Genomic DNA, 22,482 nt, shown 5'->3' on the forward strand with positions numbered 1-22,482 from the left:
TTCCTGCAGCCTTTGCATGTTCTACAGTGTGTACCAGTGACCCTTCTAAGTCCTTTTTGTACAGGATAGTGAGCCCTTGGCTGGAAGGGTCTAGTGGACATTCTACTTCTCCACTCAGTTGCTCTCAGGCATATGATGGGTGGAGTATGAGAGTCACTTCACATTTCCAAAGTCTGTCATTGGTCAAAACTCTAGCACCGTGGTGCCCTCACCTCAACCACCTGAGTTCTGGTTACTGCCAGGAAGTAAAACCTGTGTTTCTCTGATGGGCAGCTAAACCATTGGCACAACTAGGATGGGTGATATTTCCAGAAAGGAATGGGGCCAAGACCAGATGGAAAATGTAGTGAGCCCCCTTGTATGGGGCTGTCTGCAGTACACTCTGCTTTGCAACCACCACAGCAGAATGCCACAGCCCGTTGCCATCCTGTTTAACAGAGTGGGCCCTGTCCTCTGAGGTGCCCTTCTCCTCCGCCCCCTCCACTATAGGATTTGTTCCAACAACATTCTGAAGGAGTTTCCCAAATAAAGAGTCCTAACACATGCTGGCACTGTACAGGAGGAAACCAGGGTGAGTATGTGTATCACAGCCAGGTTCCAAGGTTTTTGGGGAGCCGTTACAGGAGGTACTGAGTGGGCCCTTTCTCAGCAGGGGCCCATGGGCAATGGTAGACCCAGCTCTGGGAATCTGCAATCATCTGTAGTTCCCTGGCCCCCACAGCCTGATCCTCACTGCTCGGGTGGCTCGCCACTGTCATTGTTTTGGTGGGCATGGCTTTCTCCCCTGCTGGAGACAGGCATTGGGTCATGGGCCCCCCAGAAGCCCATTTGGTCAGAGTTAGACCTGCTCATTAAGGCAGAGGGTCAGAAGTTAAGAGTCTGGATTCCTCATTGGCATGGGAAAAGATAGCAATGTCTAGTAGGTAAGCTGCTCCCCAGCTTCCCACCCACCTGTGGGCTAGGCAGCCAGGCCCAGGGGACTATCAGGACAGGCCACTTCTGAGGTAGATTGTGACAAACCCTTCCCATCACCACTCCTACTGAAACAGGTCACCCTGCTTTGCCCCTCAGAGCTGTCTAGCACACCCTAGACCTGGCCCTGCTACCTGTTGGTGTAGGGATGTATTTCATGCATGTTTGCCTTCACACATGCTTCCAGGCCTTTGTCAAGTAATCCCTTCAATGTTTTTGGTTTTTTTTTTTTTTTTTGTTTTTTTTTTTTTTTTTTTTTTTTGGTAGGCTTTCAAGCTCTGGCCTTTAAGTTTTAAGCACTAGCAGACTCAGCTTTCACATACCCTCTCAAAAGGTGTGTGGCACCCCTTCACAGGTGCCAGCTTCATGTGGGCTGAGCCTTGTGGACTGGTCAGGCCTGGTTTCCTAGTCTGAATAAGCACCATAAACACCTAATAGGAAGAATGCTGAGTTGACCCCAGCCTTGTTTAGAAAAGAAACATACCCAGAGTGTAGGCTTGCCTACATACAGCAGGACCAATCTGGAACCTGGTCCCTGTTCCCAGCCTCTAAGCAACACCCTTGGTTAAGCTAACCTGACCCTTTTCCCTGCAGGTGCTTCTGGGTGCCCAGCCCTGGGTTTTGCCTCCCAATCCTGTGGCAGCTGACAGTCCCAACAGGCCATGCAGCTGTGCCAAGGTATGGAACTCTGCATCTCGAGAGAGAAACACCCCCCTCACACACACATACACCAAGACAGGACAACTGGAGTTTGTATAGCCTAATCCATTCTTGTTCTTAGAGGCCAAGCAGGTACTTACTCTGCCTTAGGAAGTATCCCTGGAAGGTGTCCTGTCCTAGAGCTTTTGAGGCACCTAAGCCTGAGAAGAGGTGGGTGCTGACTTCACCCCTTGGTGCCACCCAAGGGCTGGTAGCTATTGCTGGCTGCCTTTACTACCCTGTGCCTACTGAAACTCGGGCAAGTGGGCAAGTGAGTGGTATAAGTACCTCCTCTGACAGCAAGACTAAAAAGTAGCAATGATATTCAATTGGCCAGCAGCTGTCCCCTGGCCAGGGCAGCATACAGACTCTGCACTCTCCAGAAGCGCCAAAGGGCGTTCTGAACTCCCCAGAGCCTTCTGAGTGATTTGTGGTCATCTAGCCAGGTCCTGCTGTTCCCAGTGCAGACATGGGAAAACTTGGGGCTAGGGCTGGTGGTGGGTAAGGTCACAGATTCAGGATGGATTCAAAAGCTGGTAGTCTGGGCCCCAAGCCATGTTTGCCTGCTTTTTCCTGTGTGCTAGTAGGTGCACCCCTTGGCTGGGAAAAGGCAGTGGCATGTTAACCCCTGAGGGGCCTTCCTAGAGGAGAAGCCTTCTAGGCACCCTATACTTACTGCTTCAAGCTCTAAGAACCAGGCCAAAAGCCCACCCCACTGTACTAGAAGCCAGCAGTGGCCAAGGCCTGACTTTACTAGTGAAGGAGGATTCAGGGGCCTTTCTTGAGTACCCTCATAGTTAGAAATATAACAGTGGTCAGGAAATAGGGATGATGTTTCTTGGACAAGGGGTTCAACCAGCTAATGTCAGAGCCAGTCCTTAATATGAACTCACAAAAAGGCACAGCAAGATCTTCAGGGGCTGCTCCTGGAAACTGCTATCCTCCCAGGTACTACTTATCGGGACTGCACTCTAGAACACTCCCTTGACCCACAGGGTCCCAGACCAAGTAGATCTCTCTCTGGATCACCTGAACCTGAAGGTGAAACCCACCACAATAAGATTAGAAATAGGTGTATGCCTTTCTCTTGGCTACCTGGCCGTCACTCCTGAACCTCCAGGTTCTAGTAAGTTTCCTGTCATCCCAGGTGGGCTTGACCCCTCTACTCCCTCCTGTCCTCCATGTAGGAGGTCTCTGTACTTTCCTTCTTTTTCTCTCTAAATCTCTTTTCACATTTCTTTCAAGCCCACCACATGGGCTCTTAGACCACTTGGGTGTATCAATTCAACTTCCCTTGGTTTTGTACTTCCCTAAATAAATATAGTAACTTAATAATTAATCCTTCTCAGTTTGATTTGCCCAAGTTTTGGTTAAATATAAACATGAACTCAGGGTTTGGGGTTCAAGGACTTTCCTGGACTCCCCACAGACCTGATATCAAAATCCACATTCCACACTCTAGCTGTCCTGTCCTTGTTGGCTCCTTAACCTGAGGTACCTGCCCAGCTGTGTGGGCATGTTGGTCCCTTGTCCTGCCTTTCTGCTATGCCCCCACCTGAGTCTTGCTGTCTCCTGTGCGCTAGCTCCCAGCTGGGCTCTAACTCTGGCTGCTTGGTCCTCCAGGCTGTCCTACTGTAGGGGTTCCAGGGTAGGCAGGTAGCTCTTGGACTAGGCAGGATCAGAAAGGTACTTAAAGGGAGGGATCTTAGGATGATGCTTTGTCACACCCTCACCGTGTCTATCCCAGGTGGTCTCACCTTATGTAGCTCACCCACCCTGCCTGCTTCAGTCACAGGATCCTGCATTTGCCCATCTTACCCAATCAGATATCTCTCTCTTTTTTTTTTTTAATTTATTTATTTGAGAGCGACAGACACAGAGAGAAAGACAGATAGAGGGAAAGACAGATAGAGGGAGAGAGAGAGAATGGGCGCGCCAGGACTTCCAGCCTCTGCAAACGAACTCCAGACGTGTGCGCCCCCTTGTGCATCTGGCTAACATGGGACCTGGGGAACCAAGTCTCGAACCAGGGTCCTTAGGCTTCACAGGCAAACGCTTAACCGCTAAGCCATCTCTCCAGCCCCAATCAGATATCTCTTGAGCATGCACCCTGCCCAGGTGTGGGTGGATTCTTTTTCTGAGGAGGCCAGTTGGCTGGGACACCTGATGTAGGTGTGTCCAGGTGTGTTTAGCATGAATTCTAAAGTATATCTCCTCTGACCCACGGAGACTCACTGCAACTGTGGTGGCAACACTTTTGAGTCACAGTGCCATTGATAAGATTTCCCTCTCCCTGGAAGCCATGGGGTGAGAGGGGCACTTCTTACTGTCTTTTCTTTTTAATATTTTATTTGTATATATTTATTTGAGACAGGAGCAAGAGAGAGAAAGAGAAATGAGAGAATGGGCACACCAGGGTCTCCAGCCACTACAAACAAACTCTAGATGTATGTACCACTTTATGCATGTGGCTTATGTGGGTCCTGGAGAATCAAACCATAGGCCTTTGGCTTTACAGGCAAGCATTTTAACCACTAAGCCATCTCTCCAGCCCTCTTACTATCTTTAATCTTTTTGGAAGTACCCACTTTTTATAAAATCCATTTTCAAGTTTTGTTGTTATTTGTTTGTTGTTTTTTTTTATCTAAGATCCATGCTCATGTACCTGGGCTCCACATGGAGTATCTCCCTTCACCTAACTTTACCTTCCCTTCCTCAGCCTTTTCCTGTGATATCTAAATAAAATGTGTTTCAAAATCATTGAGTCTGGAATGGCCAATTCTTTGGTTAGTTTGCAGATGTGGACTCAGGGTTTTGGGTTCCAGGAAGCACCCCAGAGCCCCAAATTTATCTGTTACACTACCTCACCTTGGTGCTGCTTACCTCTTCCATTGGTACTGGACCCTGGCCTCCCACCTGTGCTGAAAGGTCAGCATCTGTGCCTTTCTCCCTGCAAGGCCTGGCCCTGTCCATCACAGGTCCTAGCAGCCATGCAAGCTGAGGCTTAGGGTGTTTTATGAGTTGGGTAAAAAAGGCAAGCAGTCCATGATTAGAAGGCAGGCCTTATGAGATGCTGAGGCCCAGCACTCAGCCACAGTGAAACCCAGTGAGCTATCAGAGCAAAGTCTTTCAGCCAAGCCCACCACAGGCACTAGTGACTAGTCACCTAGCCAGTGTTGGGAGGGGTCTCCATCTTCTTTCTGGTTCCCTTCTCCTTGAGTCTCAGCCCACTGCCCATCTTTAACTAACTTGGACTCTAGCCTGTGTGAGCTGAGTGGGGCTAAGATCAGGGCTGCCACCTCCCCCCCCCCACCTTATATCTTGGTGGGTACAGGTCTCTCTTCTGGCTGTGAGGCCTGATGGGCTGACTGGGTAGGAGGAACGCTGGGAGCCATCATGGGCTTGGCCCAGCCACTCACTGCAATATTGATGGCCCGTCAGTGCGGCCCTGATTCCTGTGCTTTCAGTTAAAAGGTTTCTGTTGTTGTAGCTTATGCAGTTGCTCTGTTGCTATGGAAACGTGACATCAAAATGACGTTTCCCGTTTAAAAGCTTTTAACTAAATCCCTGCCTGTCAGATGTAGGCCCCATTTTGAGCGTGGAGCTGCCTCGAGCAAGCAAGTGAGCAAGGGAGCTGCCTCTCCTCGCCCATGGTTCGCTGGCTAGGCCTGGGGCACCACCTGAACACCATCCTTAACCCCGCAGGTGCCTCCAGCATGGCAGCAGCCGAAGTGCCCAGCTACCTTGTGTCTCCTCAGACAGAGAAGCACCGGCGGGCCCGCAACTGGACGGATGCAGAGATGCGCGGCCTTATGCTGGTCTGGGAGGAATTCTTCGATGAGCTCAAGCAGACCAAGCGCAATGCCAAGGTGTATGAGAAGATGGCCAGCAAGCTCTTCGAGATGACTGGTGAGCGCCGTCTGGGAGAAGAGATCAAGATCAAAATCACCAACATGACCTTCCAGTACAGGTGGGTACAAGGGATGGTGGGTGGGAGGGGCCTAGGCCATTGTCCCACTCCTGCCTGCCAGGGAGGGTGTGTGGCCTGGACTGATTGGCCCACCTGTAGGTCAGAGGACCACAGGACAAGATGACCTTTGGAAACCATTTGTACAGCATCCCATTGTGAGGATGGGGAAACTGAGAATTAAGAGCAGAAAACTGGTCAGGAATTCTCAAGAGTTGGCAGTTTTGCAGCTGTACCACCCCCAGGATGACTCCATGGATAACACTAGACCTTCCTCCATACCTCCATGACACCTTAGAGGCAGGTGCCACACATAGGCAGCACTTACCTGACCTTTATCTGAGACTCAAGGCTTCCAGCTATGTTTAGTTTAGCCTGCCCTATCACAGCCTTCCAAGCTCAGCAGAGTGTGAAGGATCTCCGTATATAGGGAAACTAAAGCCAGAGTGAGAAGGAGGCTTGGCTCCCAGGCCTGGCTGGTCTGATACTCTGGGATTCTGAGCACCAACTGAGTCACTGAATGTGCCCAGCACAAACCCAGCCTCAGAGTTGGACAAAGGGGTGCTTAAGGGGCTAGCAGATCAGTGGCTAGCTCTGGCCTTGGGGACTCCCAGTCTGGTTCCTCAGACTTGCTCCCATTTCTGCCTCCACTGAATAGCAGGTTGGCTGTCCCTGGCCTGTAGCTGTAGGAGAACCTAGAGGCATCTGAAATGTAAGGGCTACAACCTAGGACAGCATCTAAAGGATGTGGCTGTGGGCCCCAGTCCTTCTGGAGAGGGTCATGTAGAGGGCACAAGGTAGGGATGACAGACTTAGAGAGCATGAAGAGTGTTGGGTTGGATGAAGGTCATGGCGTAAATAAGGATTGTCACAGTAAGAGTTAGAGGCTGTTGTGAGAGAGCAGTGGCCCAGTAAGCAGACTGGTCCTGGGGCTGCCTGGGATCCTGTCTATAGCCCCAAACAGAAGGAGCGACAGCTCCAAGGAGTTCACAAAGGTGCTGGCAATTGAGCTGTTGAGTAGGCCAAGTACAGATCATACCCTGCAGGTACCTTAGCCACCACTCCATGGGCTAGAGAAGCTCTCATATCTTCATAGGTGAGGAGATGGCCCCCAGCCTGGTCCATGGATCCTGTGTCCTGGGAGTCAGAGGCCCTAGCAAGACATAGGTAACCAACCTACAAGGCCATGAAGCTCCACTTCTGTTTTGCTGATTTGACCTTCTTAAGGCTGTAGAAGAAGCAAGCAGTCCAGAACCTGATTCTTCCAAGGCCTCTTTCTGCCAAGATCTATTGGCATTGAAGTCACTTAGTGTAACTGATGTTAAGTTTGAGCCTCCATCTCATGGTGGTAAGGCAGAGAGGCAAGTGTGGTGTGTGCAGAAGTGGGTGTGGACATAGGGAGATAGCAGCCATGACCCATGCTGCCTGGTCCTTATGGCCCCATTCTAACACCTGGGAGAGATATTGGCTATCTCCTCAGCTTCCCTCTGACTCAGGACCTCATGCTCTGTAGTGTAGCTGGATTATTCATTTTTTATCCTGAAAGCCTTCCTCAGAATCCCAAAGGAGGGTTTGTGTCTTCATTCATAGAGGTTAGTGTTTAGGAGGTGCAGGAGATGAGGGTGTATGCAGGGGACAGTCACTGTAGTCTAGGGGCAGGGAAGGACTGCACATTGCAGTTTATAAAGTACATGAAGACTATAACTTCTTATAGCCGCTATTATCAGCCTTTGTTCATCAAAGGTGAAACTGAGGCCTAGAGAGACAAAGGGTCTGGTCACACCTTCTGTATTGGACAAAGCTTTGGCTGGTAAATAGTTCTCCAATTACCTAGCTCCTCCACTGCAAATTGGTTTTATATTTAAAAAAAAATTTTTTTGTTCATTTTTATTTATTTATTTGAGAGTGACAGAGAGAGGGGGAGAGAAAGAGACAGATAGAGAGAGAATGGGCGCTCCAGGGCTTTCAGCCACTGCAAATGAACTTCAGACGTGTGTGCTCCCTTGTGCATCTAGCTAATGTGGGTCCTGGGGAATCGAGCCTCGAACTGGGGTCCTTGGGCTTCACAGGCAAGTGCTTAACTGCTAAGCCATCTCTCCAGCCCTGGTTTTATATTTTTATAAAAACTCTTTCTGCCTTATCTGCCTTAAAGGAAGTCTGAATAGGTAGCTAGGTTCCATGGTTTGTTGGAATACCACATGAAGTTCTTTTGCTGGAGACAGGCTGTCCCATCTATTTCTCCAAGGCATAGGTTGGCATGAGTGAAGCAGAGAGCTAGCCAGCTCTGGAAGGGCTGGGGAGGAACCTGGATGGAGGCTGCTGTGACAACAGTGGTCAACCCTCCTTCCTTGTACCCCCCTCTGCCGTGGCAAGACATCATACAAAGCAGCCTGTGCCCTGCCCTGTGTGACCAGCCACTATTTCTATTGAGGTCACTCAATGAAGTGGAGCCCCTGAGTCCTTGGCAGCAGCCCTTCCTCACTGGCTGTGTTGGTATTAAGGATGGCTTACTTGGTCAGTTCACCATCTCCGGGGACCAGTAGGACAAGGGGCCATTCCCTGTTAGAGAACACCATGTTAAGAGACAGGAGGCACTGGGTGTGGTAGCACATACCTTTAATTCCAGCACTCAGGAGGGTGAGGTAGGAGGATAATTGTGAGTTCAAGGCCAGCCTGAGACTACATAGTGAATTCCAAGTCAGCCTAGGCTAGGGTGAGACTCTACCTTGAAAAACCAAAAAAGAGAGACAAAGAGAGACAGGAGGGATTCAGCTTTGAACGCCCAGGGTGGTATCCTGAGGCCTGAGATCCCCCCACCCATCCCCCATGTGGCCTCATCCCCTGATGGCCAAACCTACCCAGCCAGCCTAGTACCCTGTCTCCCAGGCACTCTCCCAGAGGATGGCTGAAGACAGATGTTCCTGGCTTCTCGGTGAGGAAGGACCCATTTGCAGGAGGGGGTGAAACACCTGGCTTGGGAGGACCTTGGTTGCACTGAGCAAATCCTCAGTCCAAGGGGCTCCCCTGGAGAAAGGGTATTAGGCATTGGTCTCTGAGAAAACTGGTTCGAGCGCGACGTCAGGCTTTTCTTGAGGATGGAGCAGCAGCACCACCACCACCAGGTTAAGGCCAATGCAGCTTCATCTTAGGTTTTACAGGAGATGACATTGGAGCTGGTGATATGTCACAGACCAGTTGTTCTTATTCAACCTTTCCTTAGCCTTGTGAAGGACTTACTCTTTTCATTCCCATTTTACTGATGCAAAAATGGAGACTCAGAGAGGTCAATGAACCTATCCAAGGTCAGACAGCACAATAATGGAGGTGATGCACAGACTTAGAGAGCTGTGGGCACTATGGCCTGTATGTCCACCATCTCTTCATTCCTGGAGATACCTTAATTGCTGTGCTACAACTTATTACTATGTTTGTATCATCCTATATTTTATTATGGCTGGTTAACTGAAAAAAGCACTATTCATTGAAGGAGTTTAGAAACCAAAGAAAAACACAGAGAAACCACCTAAGCTCCACAGAAACCACCCTAAGTTCCCACCAACTGGGTGTCCTGGCTCAGACTTGAACATGGACTTCCTTTCTGACACCCAAGGCCATGCAGGTCCTGAAGCCTCTCTTCTTTCTGTCCATTGTCACTGGGGCCCTGCAACCTGGCCAATTTTGTTGCGGGGGTTGGGGGAGCTGTGCTGGCCAAGAGTGGCTCCTGCCTATGCCATTCTGGGGTCCCAGATGCCCACATGCCACTGTGCTGAGGAGCCAGGCAGGACAGGCTGCACCAGCTATTTCTTACCGTGGCTCTTGTCTCTCGTTTCAGGAAATTAAAATGCATGACAGATAGCGAGTCCGTCCCGCCGGACTGGCCCTATTACCTAGCCATTGATAGGATTCTGGCCAAGGTCCCTGAGTCCTGTGAGGGCAAACTGCCGGATGGCCAGCAGCCGGGGCCCTCTACATCCCAGACCGAGGCGTCTCTGTCACCGTCCGCTAAGTCCACCCCTCTGTACTTACCGTATACCCAGTGCTCCTATGAAGGCCGCTTCGAGGACGATCGCTCCGACAGCTCCTCCAGCTTACTGTCCCTTAAGTTCAGGTAGTGTGTTCGCTCTTTTCCTCCCCATCCAGGGCTGCCTCAGTTCACCCACTTCCCTCCTCAACCCCAAAGAGGGTAGCACTATGTGATATGACATCCTTTGTCCAGGCTGGCTGCAAAGGCCATGGTGTGCACCTGGTCCATGGCCAGGTCACCCTCAGACTAGTGAGAGCTCTAGCACTGATGGACAAATGGGGCTTATCTATAGTTTCATCACCTCTTAGCTGCATGGAAAGTTCCTTGACCTCTCTGGCCTCAGTCTCCCTCCTATAAAATGGGGATAAATCAGTACTTCCTCAGAGGGTGTCTGGGAGGATCAAGGAGAGAAGAAGACACAGGACCTGGCCCCAAGCATGCCCCTCCGTGCGCTACCTCACCCCCACATGGACCCTACCCAGTGGTGCCCATGTCTCTCTCAGCAGCAGGTCCTCTCAGCACAGAAGAGGGGGTGGGCTCTATTGTCGAGGGTAGGCCCTGTCCTCCATGTTCCATCTCCTCTGTCATCATCACACTCTTCAGGCCTGTGAGAATTCACGGAGCCTCTAGGAGCCAGATGGCACACAGGAGAAACCCCTTGTGATTGTGGGCCAGGGGGGCCCAGAGAAGGCATTTCTGAGGAGGGCATGTTTAGGATAGGCTTTGGAGATAAAAGGTGTTAGCCAATTAAAGAAACTAGGAACTAGGAAGAATGTGGCTTTGAGTCATGGACTCTCCTATGCTTTCACATTTTCAAATCTGTCTTACAGTAAGTGGGGTAAGGAAGGCATCTCTGAGGAGGACCTAAACCCAATATCCCTAGCCACTATTTTAATTCACCCAGAGCCCCCTTCCCCAGAGGGTATTTCTCATTGAAGTGCCTAGACAAAAACCCAACTGCACTACAGCCAGACAGAGTTAGCAGGGAGGCCTGAGATTTATGGTCAATTGTTCCATGGATTACCAAGCCCAGTTCCCAGACATTGCTGCCTGAGGCACTGAGCAGGACTCAGTCAGGGCCCTGCTTTCCAGTCTCAGCGGCTGGCTGGTCACCCACTCTTCTCAGAACACAAGCTGGAAACTGGCAGACTCTAGAGTGGGGCTTGGGATGTGATGGAGCTTGGCAACTCCCTGCTGTCTGATAAGGGCTGTTAGGCCAGGATGGCCACAACCCTGATAGCAGAGTACCTGTGGGGTGGCCCTTGGGAGGGAAGCCCAGCAGACTTGTCCCCCTGCCTCCCCACTCGACAGATACTGGGAGACACGGGGCTCAGTGCAGAACCTTCCTTCTGGAGCTGTCACCCCAACTGTCACAGACTTGCAGGAGGTGGGGAAGGGGAAGAGGTACAGTTTCCAGCTTCCCTTAGGAGCACTGTGTACCACACACTTCCCAGAACCTCCCCAATCTGGCTTGCCTCTCCCTGAGGTGGTCTCTCCACCCCTGAGCCCCACAGGGCCTGGCCTCCCACCTGCTCAGCTCAGTGGGCTCAGGGTGCTCTTGGGCCTGTGTGCCACTCCAGAGCCCAGCAGCCCAAGCTGTAGGATGTGGATGGTTGTGGTGAGTCCTGCTTGTCCTGCTCTCTTACTGTCATGTTGGGCAGAGACCTGAGCCAGAGGTGTGGCTCCTAGGGCCTTAGTATCCCTGTTTTTCCACTGTGGTGGCTGGGAAGGTCATGTAACCCCTCTGTGTTCTGTGGCTGGTCCGTCTGTAGCCACCATTGTCTCTTCCCTGCAGATCAGAGGAGCGGCCAGTGAAGAAGCGCAAGGTGCAGAGCTGCCACCTGCAGAAGAAGAAGCTCAGGCTGCTGGAGGCCATGCTGGAGGAGCAACGCCGGCTGAGCCGTGCCATGGAGGAGACCTGTCGCGAGGTGCGCCGTGTGTTGGACCAGCAGAACATCCTGCAGGTTCAGAGCCTGCAGCTACAGGAGCGCATGATGAGCCTGCTGGAGAAGATCATCGCCAAATCCAACGTCTAGCCTCAGGGCAGGTGACTGGGCATAGCACTGGCCCATCTGTGGGATCACCTGGGCATAGGGCTCCACTCACCTAGGCAGAGTCCTGGAGAGGGAGTGGGCTTTAGCCTGGCCTCTGTGGGCTGCTCCTGACAGGAATGTCCCTTCTGAAAGGGCTTTCCAGGACTCCACAGGTCTAAGGAGACCATAAGACCTCTGTCTCCAACCTTAAAGCCCTTCCTCAGACACGGGGGACTCCAGGGCCACTCCTTAGTAAGAATGTCCTAGAGTCCACTCTCCAGTATAGTTACATCAATGATACTTGAAATGACTTTTGATATTAAATATGTACTTTGCATTACAGCCTGGAAGCAGAGTTCACTTTCTCTGGCTTCAGGGGGCAGTGCCAGGTTGATCTGCCCTATAAATGGAATTTAATGACATAGGTCAAGGGCAGGTTGTTACTTGGGGCAAGGAGGAGTCCTAGGTCCTCCCTCTCCATGGTTGACTGCTGTGGCCCTAATGTAGCCATGACCCCAATGCAGACCCTACTGTAGCCCTGTATTCAAATCTGTTTGGAGTCTCAGACTAGCAAAAGTAGCCACACCTGGTCACAACACTGCCTGCTGATCTTCTGGGCCCTGAAAGTAGCATGGTAAGTGAGACATGGGTTCTGGTCTTGCAGAGCTCTTGCTCCTGTGGGGACAGACAGTAGAGAGTGGTAAGTTCTGGAAGGGGGAAGGGTTGGCCTGGGGACAAGCAGGAACTAGAGTCACATATAGCTAGGAAGAGCATACCACCTGGGGGACAGCCAGGGTAAGCACCTAGGATCTTGTCACCCTGGCCATGTACCTGTCAGGGTGAGCCTTGGTTTTCTCCAAGCTGAGCAGGAGTGTTCTGGCCTGATACAGCGGGAGGAACACAGTGGTCAGCTTACTTCTGACCTTTTACCAGCTGGAAAATTCTTTCCAGAACTACAGCTGAATTCTCTGTAGTCCTTGTCCAGAACACAGGATGAGCAGGTATACCTGGATCACTCCTGGAACCAGGCAAATCACTGACCTTGGCAGGATCAGGTTTCTTAGAGGTAGGTCAGCTGTTGTCTGTGTGGTGGGGTTTGAATTGCTTGATGGTTTACAGATTCTTGTTCTGGTTGCTGGATGAGCCCATCTCTGGAATCAGGGATGGTGGCCAAGCTCCACTAGATGGCTGCCATTGCTATCCTGATGCAAAACCATCATATCACTTTACCCTCCCATGGGCCTTGTGGTCAGCCAGGCATGAGAGAAACTGAGGCTGTGCCACCAGGTGGCACAGAGGCTGACCCCAGGCTACCCACTGGGAGTAGCTGTGTGCTCTGTGCAACAAAGGCAGAGTGGAAGGGACACTGAATCTGACTTTCAAGCCCTCACCCCACTCCCCACTTGAACACTCAGGGCCCCTGAGTCTGTGTGCTATGGACTCAGAGCTGTTGCCTACAGCCACAGGCAATGGATGTCTGTGGCACATTCACACAGTGGTGCTCCAGGCAAAGAGAGTGCCCTGACAAAGTCTGTGGCATAAATTCTCCACCAAAGCCAGGTGCTAGCTGCCCATGTGATACCATTGCCTAGCTGGGAATACATGGCATAGTTTGCACTTATGGAGTAGCACAAGTAACCAAAAAGCAGTGGGGTAGCCCTAGAAAGGTGGAAGACTCAAACATGTGCTGCTAGAGTGCTGAATCAGGAAGCCCAGCCTGGCTAATGTGTAACTCAGTCCTCTCCACCTTAGATACCTGCCAGCTCAGGTACCATCCACAAAACACCATGAGGTTCTGGAGACCCCATTGTGGACATTTTGTGACCCACCAACATGTACTTGCCTGTCTCCAGCTGCTAACCATTGAGGCTGGCCTGCCACGAGGTTCCCGAGCCTTACAGCAGGAGGACAATTCCCAGCCTACCAAAGGAACAGCAGGCTGCCCTAGTCAAGCTCTGGGCACCTGCAGCCCTGAGGGTGGCGAGCCTGGAGCCCCACAGAAATGATTGAGTGGTACAGCCGGTATCTTCATGGTTAGACTTCTGCACTCTACAATCTTGGCACGTCAGTGTTTAAGTACCCAAGTGTCAGTTAGCACTTTTGCACTCTGTTCAGAAGTTACTTCCTTCTTGTTCTCTTGGAGCAGTCAGGGGCTTAATCATTTGCATCAGGCACTGACCCAGGACTCAGCTGTCAAACATCTGGGGTTGACACCTTCCACACTGCATGTGTGTGTGTGAGAGAGAGAGAGAGAAAGAGAACTTTCTGACTTTCTGGTTTCTTTCTTAGCTGTTGGGTCATTTAAGGAGAAAAATGATTATCAGTACATATTTGCTAAGGTTTAGCAAAACAGCATCAATACTGAAAACTAAACCCAAGAGCCAGCATGTGACTTGCTCTCACCACACTACCAAAGGTTGTTCTGATGTATTCAGCAAATACATAGCTAAGTGAACAAAGTCAGCAGTGAGAAAGAGGAAAGGAATAAATGAGCGTTTCCTTTATTTTCAGATGACTTTTTTGTAGACCCAGGAAATCAAATTTCTAAAAATCTAAGAACTATTTAAGACAACCTAAAAGAATTAAAAATGGAAGGGGGATAATGAAAAAGTGGTGTGCTCAGAGTGGAACATACGGCAGACTTTCACAGATCTGATTTAACCAGAAAGGCTGAAGCCATGCTAGAGACATCTCTGTAGTGTTACTGAAAGATACAAGACAGTTCCTTGTGGGAGGTACAGGACAATGTCAAATCAAATCAAACTTATGTAATGCCAGTATACTCTCAACAAAACTGCCATGTTTGTTTTGAAATGACAAAATTATATTTAAATTCACATGGAAAAAGAATGAGTCCAAGAGAAAACCTGTTCAGCCTCCTGTGGAGTCGGGACATGCAGATTGAGACCCTGCTGGTATTTCTCTTCCTTGGAGGGCCCTGGCCTGCAGTCTGATAGACTCAGACTGGAAAGAGCCTCAATGTGAAGTCTCGAGGATCAGTACAACCACTTCTAAGACCATCTAACATGATTGCCTGAGGCTAAGGAAATATGCCCTTCCATGTAGCAGCTCCCCAGCTCGAACAGTTAGTTCTACATCAGCTCAGCATGTCACCAAGCACAGACCTATGCCACTCCTAAAACTGATAAAGGACACCAAAGGCTTGGAGGGGTCTACTCATTAGTAACAATACATATAGAACACCATATTAAAAATTAAACTGAAAATATTTGAAAATGCCTATTCATTTAAAAACAATAATAAGCCCACTATATGTTCACATTAGTAACAATTACATGAAAGGTGTATTTTCCAAAACAAGGTTTTAGCAAGAGAAGTGGCATTGTTTTACATTTTCACAAATCTCTAGGGTTCCTTGAATGCCTGTGCTCTGTCTGCTGTGGCATTGTTTTGGTTATGAAGTGTGGGAATTGGTCCAGAAAGTCTAGCCTCACACTGACAGATACCTGGAAAGAACAACCAGTGTGGCCCTCCTCAGTGTCCTACACCCGAACTCAAGGAGCATGTGGCTGGGGCAGGGGGAGGGGTCTTTGTGATTTGTTTCCAGTGCTCGGGATTGAACCCAGGGTCTTGCATGCTAAGCAAATGCCACTGAGGCACACCCTGAGCTGCAAACTTTCCCTTTTGTATTTTGCCAGAATCCATAGGTCTGTCTTAAACCTCAGCATCTCTATCCATCTACGTTTTTGTGATGTTACCATTGGACATTGGAAAAATATATCAAATTATGCAGGTCTTCCCAGTGCCTGGCACAGTTTATCAATCATGTGTTAAGTTGTCACATTTGCCCAGACATGACTGGTCTCAGCAGGAAGTCTCCAGGAAGTTACCAAACTTGTGGTGAGAGCAAGATTTTCAAAATTCTGACTTTTAGGGCTGGGGAGATGGCTCAGTGGTTAAAGGCACTACTTGCAAAACCTGCCAGCCTGGGTTCAGTTCCTCAGTACCCACATAAAGCCACATACACAGAGTGGTACATATATCTGGAGTTTGTTTGCAGTGGCAAGAGGCCCTGGCATGCCCATGCTCATTCTTTGCACGCGTGCGCGCTCCCTCCCTCCCTCTCTCTCTCTCTCTTTCTCTCTCTGCAAATAAATAAAAATATTTTTTAAAAATTCTACTTGCTGAATACTTTGAATTTGTTTGTGTGTGTGTGTATGTGTATGTGTGTGGTTTATGGGCATCTGTGTGCAGATGTGCATATCCCATGGCCATTCATGCAGAGGCCAGAAGAGGATGTCAGATGTTCTCTGTTGACCTTCAGCCTTATTTCTTAGTCCCTTACTGAACCTGGAGGTCATGCCATTTTTTTCAGTTAAACTTACTGACCAGCAAGCCTCTCCTGTCTCTGCCTCCCTCAGTGCTGGAGTTATAGGTGTGTAAGGCTAAGTCCAGCTTTGATTTATTTATTTATTTATGAGAGAGAATGGGTACACCAGGGCTTTCAGCTGCTGTAAACGAACTCCAGATGCATGCACCACCTTGTGCATCTAGCTTACGTGGGTTCTAGTATCAAACCTGGGTCTTTGGTTTTGCAGGCAAACATCTTAACCACTAAGCAATCTCAAGCTCTTTTAATTTTATTTATTTATTTATTTATTTGAGAGAGAAAACATTGTTTCCTCCCCCCCCCCCCCAAAGTAGGGTCTCACTCTAGCTCAGGCTGACCTGGAATTCACTATGTAGTCTCAGGGTGACCTCAAACTCACAACAATCTTCTTACCTCTGCCCTCCTACCCCCATGCTGGGATTAAAGACGTGTGCCATCATGCCTGGCAAGCCCAACTTCTTATGTGAGTTTTGAGGGTTGAACTTAGGTCCTCATGTATATGCAACAAGCGCTCTTACCCACTGAGTCATCTCCCCAGCCCAGGAAATTTGAGTTATCACTGATAACAAACACCATCACTGTTTTCCTTAAGTGACAGGCTGGTGCTGGGCGTGGTGGCACACGCCTTTAATCCCAGCGCTCGGGAGGCAGAGGCAGGAGGATTGCCGTGAGTTCAAAGCCACCCCAGACTACATAGTGAAATCCAGGTCAGCTCGGGCTAGACTGAGACCCTACCTCAACCCTCCCCCCCAAAAGAATGACTCCTTTTGTATCTGCCACATCCTGTCAGTCCTTTTAAGGAAGAATCACATTCCCTGTATATCTGTGCAAGTCTATGCTTTGTTGCAGCACCCACACTGCATGCCTACCTGTCCTTGATCAGCCTGACACTTAGGTACAGACGGAAGTAATTCACATCTACTTTGTATTTGGTCACAGGGAACAGTAAAGAAACACGGCGTTAAAGTTAAGACGATGTAGTCAATCCTTTATACTGCCTTGTCAAGAATTTATATTGGGGCTGGAGAAATGGCTCAATAAGGCTCAGTAGTCAAGGTACTTGTCTGGAAAGCCTAAGGATAGGAGTTCCATTCCCCAGTACCCATATAAAGCCAGATAAACAAGGTGGCATATGTGTTTGGAGTTCATTTGCAATGGCTAAAGACCCTGGCATGCCCATTTTCTTTCCCCCCCCCCCTCTCTCTCCCCTCTCCCCTCCCTTCCTCTCCTCTCCCTCCCTTCCTCCCCCCTTCTTTCTCACACACTCAAATAAATAAATAAAATATTAGAAAAAAAAGAAAATAGTTTATATGGCCTCATGAGCAGAATTTGTGGCAAACACCTGTACTTGGGCAGCTGGGCAGAAATGTTGCTGTGAGTTCAAGGCCAGGCTGGTCTATAGGACAAGATCTTGTCTTTAAAAAAATATGAAGGGAATTAGTTCACTATTATGGAAATAACCCTAGCCTATGGCTATGATCTGAGAACTACTGCTTTGGAAAAACCCAAGACTATAAGGTGCACTGAGAGGAATCTACCTGCAGCTGTATTGGAGAACCCTCCATGGCTATCAGAGGAGCCTTAAGGGGATTCCTGTGTAGTAGGTTGGCAGAGTCTCAGACCACTCAGGGAACCAGGCTGTCCTGCTGTGTGCTAGAAGTAGTGCTTGTAAAACAGATAAAATGTTTGTCCTAATGGAGCTTGATGGTTAAGGCACTTGCCTACGAAGCTTAAAGATGCAGTGAACTTGAACATTTCTCAGTACCCACATAAGCCAGATACACAAGGTGACACATGCATCTGGAGTTTGTTTGCAGTGACTGGAGGCCCTGGTGCACCCATTCTCTCTTAAACACATAAAAGATTTTTTTTTATGCTGGTCCTTGCAGTCTACAGTGTGAGGCTTACCAGACAATAGGATCAATGAGTTATGCAGTACATTAGTGTAGTCCTATAAGGTTACACAAAGCAGGATGGGGGGCCAGCACTAGAGGTTCTGCTTTGAACTGTGCAGTGATAGAAATGTGTCGCGACCACCTCAACCAGCAAGAATGACGCGACCCAAGAGCTCTTCTTTAAGCAGTTTATTCAGGAACCTTGAACAATCTTCTGACCCCGGGGAGAGCCGACCCACAAGCTAAGTAGTCCTGCGCTAGCCAACCCTAGTGAGCCACGTGGCCCATGCAGATAGGTCCACGATTAAGGAAGCAGAATTAGTTAAGCAGCCTCAGCCAAATAAGGACTTGTTTATCCCAGAGAGCGCTCGCTATCGGGCTAGTGGAAGGCGGAAGCCGACGCCATCTTTAGGGCGCGGCACATCGCAGCTCTCCACAGTTCCCCCTTTTTGTTTTAAACAAAACAGGTGAGAGTAGAGGTCTGAGCTCTGTAGTGAAATCCAGTACCGATTTTTCCAGAGGCGGGAGTAAGGATGGATATTATGGGGAGAGGACGCTTTCTCTCAGACACGCTCTCCTCTAGGCTGCTAACTGCAGGCGGCATACCTAGAGTGCAGTGCTTTGCCTCGCAACCTGAACGTGCTGAGTGTTCTAGCTCTTCATGATAGCAAGCCATGCATAAGGGGACTGTCCTGCCTCAATGGCTGTAAAGGCCTGAATAATCATAGCTGCATTCCTTTGCTGTGTGACCCTCATCTTGCATAGACACCACAGGCCCACCAAGAAGGCCAGCACCAGGAGACCAGCTAGCGGAAGGATCTTCATGTTGGACTTCTCTGGTCAGTCTCTCGGGCACCCACACTGGATCCTGATGATCCTGCGGAAAAACACAAACAGACCCTCTCGTCCACGTCAATACAGGATCAGGGCTATGCCATGTTCCCGTGAGCACATCTTTCCATTTAACACATTAGGGTACTTTTCTTAACTTTTAAGTTCTTTGACGAAAGCAGCTCCTGAAGAGCCAAAAAAATTGGGTGCGAATGAGAAGCGCCCATAGTTACTTTTACCTTTAACTCTGCTCACTGACCCGCAGTGACTTTACTTTCGGTTCGCCATCACCGCGAACTCTTCTTCGCTGTCTTTTTATCTACAGAGTAGAGCACAAGTTGTCGCTTCCCCGCGATCTTTATTGTCCCACCTTACCTTAGGGAACTTACCAGCGCTGCCCTGACTGCAAAAAGTTCTGAGCCTCCTTCGAGAGAGAGGTTCCCCGTATGGGCCACCACTTGTCACGACCACCTTGACCAGCAGGAATGACGCGACCCAAGAGCTCTTCTTTAAGCAGTTTACTCAGGAACCTTGAACAATCTTCTGACCCCGGGGAGAGCCCACCCACAAGCTAAGTAGTCCTGCGCTAGCCAATCCTAGTGAACCACGTAGCCCATGCAGATAGGTCCACGATTAAGGAAGCAGAATTAGTTAAGCAGCCTCAGCCAAATAAGGACTTGTTTATCCCAGAGAGCGCTCGCTATCGGGCTAGTGGAAGGCGGAAGCCGACGCCATCTTTAGGGCGCGGCACATCGCAGCTCTCCACAGAGATGGTCTCATTCAATGTCCTTTGAGTATCAAAGACAGGTGGTCACCTTAGCCCTGAGGGCTGCACTGAGCCAGTCATCCTCCCCATCTGGGAAGCAGGTGGGAGGTGAGCCTTTGACACAGACTCCCAGTTTGCCTCCAGAAGGACAGATACCAGGCATGTGTGGTAGTCCGGAGTCCCTGGTGGCTGTGGCTTCCTCAAAAGGCACTGGCAGGGTAAAAATAGTCTGGTTGGCTTAACCTTCAGTGCAGGTCAGGATGGAAGTACCACCCTACGTAGGTGTTAGCTCTGCACTAGTAATAATCTCTCAGTAGTCAGGACATAATGGAGCTCCCTGCCTGCTCCCTGCAGTCCTACCCCAGGCCCATCCCAGCCAGGCCTGGAGAAATTGCCTCCCTAAGCCAGAACATGAGTACCTTGGGAGAGGCCAGTGGAAAGCACAAAAAAACATGCTTGCATTTCCAGAAAGAAACCAAAATGGTGTCTCATCAGGGGGATGTGACTGGAAGCCTTGATGTGGTAGACTTGCGGGTTGCTGTACATCTATAGGTGGTACAGGTCAGCAGGGACTCTCAGCTTAAGGAACCTTGCTGTGGAGAGTCCCTACTCCAGCACACGTCGTCCTGGCCTGTCCCTGCACTGCTGTCTGGTTTTACTCTGCAGGGCAGTAGGTCAACTTCATTGTTTAGGTTTTGCAGGCAGGTGCCTTAACCACTGAGCAATTCCTTCAGCCCTGTTATTTTATTTATTTTATGGAGAGAGGCAGAAAGAGTTAGAGAGAAATGGGCATGCCAGGGCCTCTATGCCACTGAAAATAAATTCTACATACATACGCCACCTTGTGCATCTGCCTTATGTGGGTACTGGGGAATCAAACCTGGATACTTGGGCTTTGCAGGCAAGCACCTCAGTCACTAAGCCATCTCTCCAGCCCCCAATATTAACCTTTTAAACTATTTTAAATGTCTAGTTCAGTGACATTAATCATATTCATATAATTCTGCAGCCACCACCTCTATCCATTTCTAGAATTTTCTCATCTTCCCTAACTGAAACTTTGTCCCTGTCAAATACTAGCTCTATTTTCCCTTCCCCAGCCCTGGGCACTTACCATTGTCCCTTCCATCTCTATGGATTTGACTACTTTAAGGACCTCATAAGTAAAATTCTCCAATGTTTATCCTTATATGACTTGGCTGCCCCTCCCTGAAGTATGTCCTTCATATCCATGCCTTTTTAAAGAAAAATTATTTTTTGAGAGAGAGAATGGACACACCAAGGCCTCTAGCCACTGCAAATAAACTCCAGACACATGTGTCACCATGTGCACTTTTCTAGGCTTTGCAGGCGAGTGCCTTAATATAACTAAGCCATCTCTCCAGTCCACCTTTTTTTTTTTCAAGGTAGGGTCTTACTATAGCCCAGGCTGACCTGGAATTCACTATGTAGTCTCAGGCTAGCTTCAAACTCAGTGATCATTCTATCTTGGCCTGGGATGAAAGGTGTGAGCTACCACACCCAGCTCCAATCCTTTCTAAGGGCAAATAATATTCCACTGTATCTGTATACCACATTTTGCTTATCCATTCATCTGTTGATGGACAACTGTGTTGGTTCCATATTTGGGCTGTTTTGAATAATGTTTTGAATAATGAGTTTGAGGCCACCCTGAGACTACATAGTGAATTCCAGGTTGGTTTGGGCTAGAGCAAGACCCTACCTCCAGAAAAATAAATAAATATAGAATAATAATGCTGCAGTGAATATGAATGCACATCCCCAATTTTAATTTTTTGGGGTGCACTCAGAATCAGGATTGCTAGATCATATGGTAATTCTATGTTCAATTATTTTAGGAAGCAGTAACAAATATTTTATGAATATCTATATGAAGAGAGCTGCTTGCTACAAGGAGAGTTCATGCAGATTATAAATAAGATATTAGTGAAATGCCTTCCCAAGATGCTAAATACCCTCAGTGCTTAAAAAAGATAAAAGTGAGCTGGGTGTGGTGGTGCACGCCTGTAATTCCAGCACTCAGGAGGCAGAGGTAGGAGGATCACCATGAGTTCAAGGAAACCCTGAGACTACATAGTGAATTCCAGGTCAGCCTGGGCTAGAGTGAGACCCTACTTTGAAAAACAAAAATTAAACAACAACAACAAAAAAAAATGATAAAAGTGCCTCCATTCATGAGGCAGTCAAAGCCTTAATACCGAAACCTGACTTTTGTTTTTGTTTTTAGAAGTCCTCGGGCTGGAGAGGTGGCTTAGCAGTTAAGGCACTTGTGGGCAAAGCCAAAGGACCTAGGTTTGATCCCCCAATACCCACATTAAGCCAGATGCACAGGAAGGTGCATGTATCTGGAGTTTGTTTACAGTGGCTAGAGGTCCTTGCACACTCATTCTGCCTCTCTCTCACACACAAAAATAAATAAGTAAAATGTAAAAAAAAAAAAAAAATTTAAAGTATTTTTAAAGACAGCATTAACACTGAGTCAGGCATGGTGGTGCACACCTTTAATTCCAGCACTTGAAAGAGATGTAGGAGGAGAGTTCGAGTTTACCCTGATACTACATAGTGAGTTGCAGGTCAGCCTAGGCTAGAGTGAGACCCTACCTCAAAAAAAAAAAAAAAAATCAAAGCAAGCAAGCAGGCAAGCAAGCAAATTCCAGGCACCACGACTAAGTATGACTTCATCAAGATAGTGAGGCCTTTGCTATTTGAAGCCCCTCAGCATGATTCATCCAGTCAGGAGGGGTGAGGGATGAGACAGGACCCCCCCCCACATTGCTGATCCGCATCATTGTACATGGCTCCAGCTACCTGAGCACAAAGTAATTAGAAGTATTAGAAAAGGAGATGGAACAATTATCCCTAGTTTCCTATAATGTGAAACTTAGGGGCTGGAGAGATGGCTCAGTAGTTTTAAAGCCTATGG

General features: G+C 48.9%; 1 protein-coding gene across 2 annotated transcripts; it reads left to right on the top strand.

Annotated features, from left to right (window-relative positions):
- Window positions 1–5,239: 5,239 nt before the first annotated feature.
- Msantd1 (Myb/SANT DNA binding domain containing 1) lies at window positions 5,240–12,045 on the top strand. 2 transcript variants are annotated; one of them, XM_004656003.2, is made up of 3 exons: window positions 5,240–5,641; window positions 9,471–9,746; window positions 11,458–12,045. In XM_004656003.2, exons 1-3 carry the CDS (start codon window positions 5,322–5,324, stop codon window positions 11,696–11,698), a joined length of 837 nt encoding a protein of 278 aa, XP_004656060.1. In that variant the 5' UTR covers window positions 5,240–5,321; the 3' UTR covers window positions 11,699–12,045. The 2 variants fall into 2 exon arrangements, with proteins under 2 accessions (XP_004656060.1, XP_045017137.1); XM_045161202.1 differs by lacking the exon at window positions 9,471–9,746.
- Window positions 12,046–22,482: the final 10,437 nt, after the last annotated feature.

This window comes from Jaculus jaculus, chromosome 11, assembly GCF_020740685.1.
Source record: "Jaculus jaculus isolate mJacJac1 chromosome 11, mJacJac1.mat.Y.cur, whole genome shotgun sequence".
In the NCBI taxonomy this organism is placed as follows: domain Eukaryota; kingdom Metazoa; phylum Chordata; class Mammalia; order Rodentia; family Dipodidae; genus Jaculus; species Jaculus jaculus.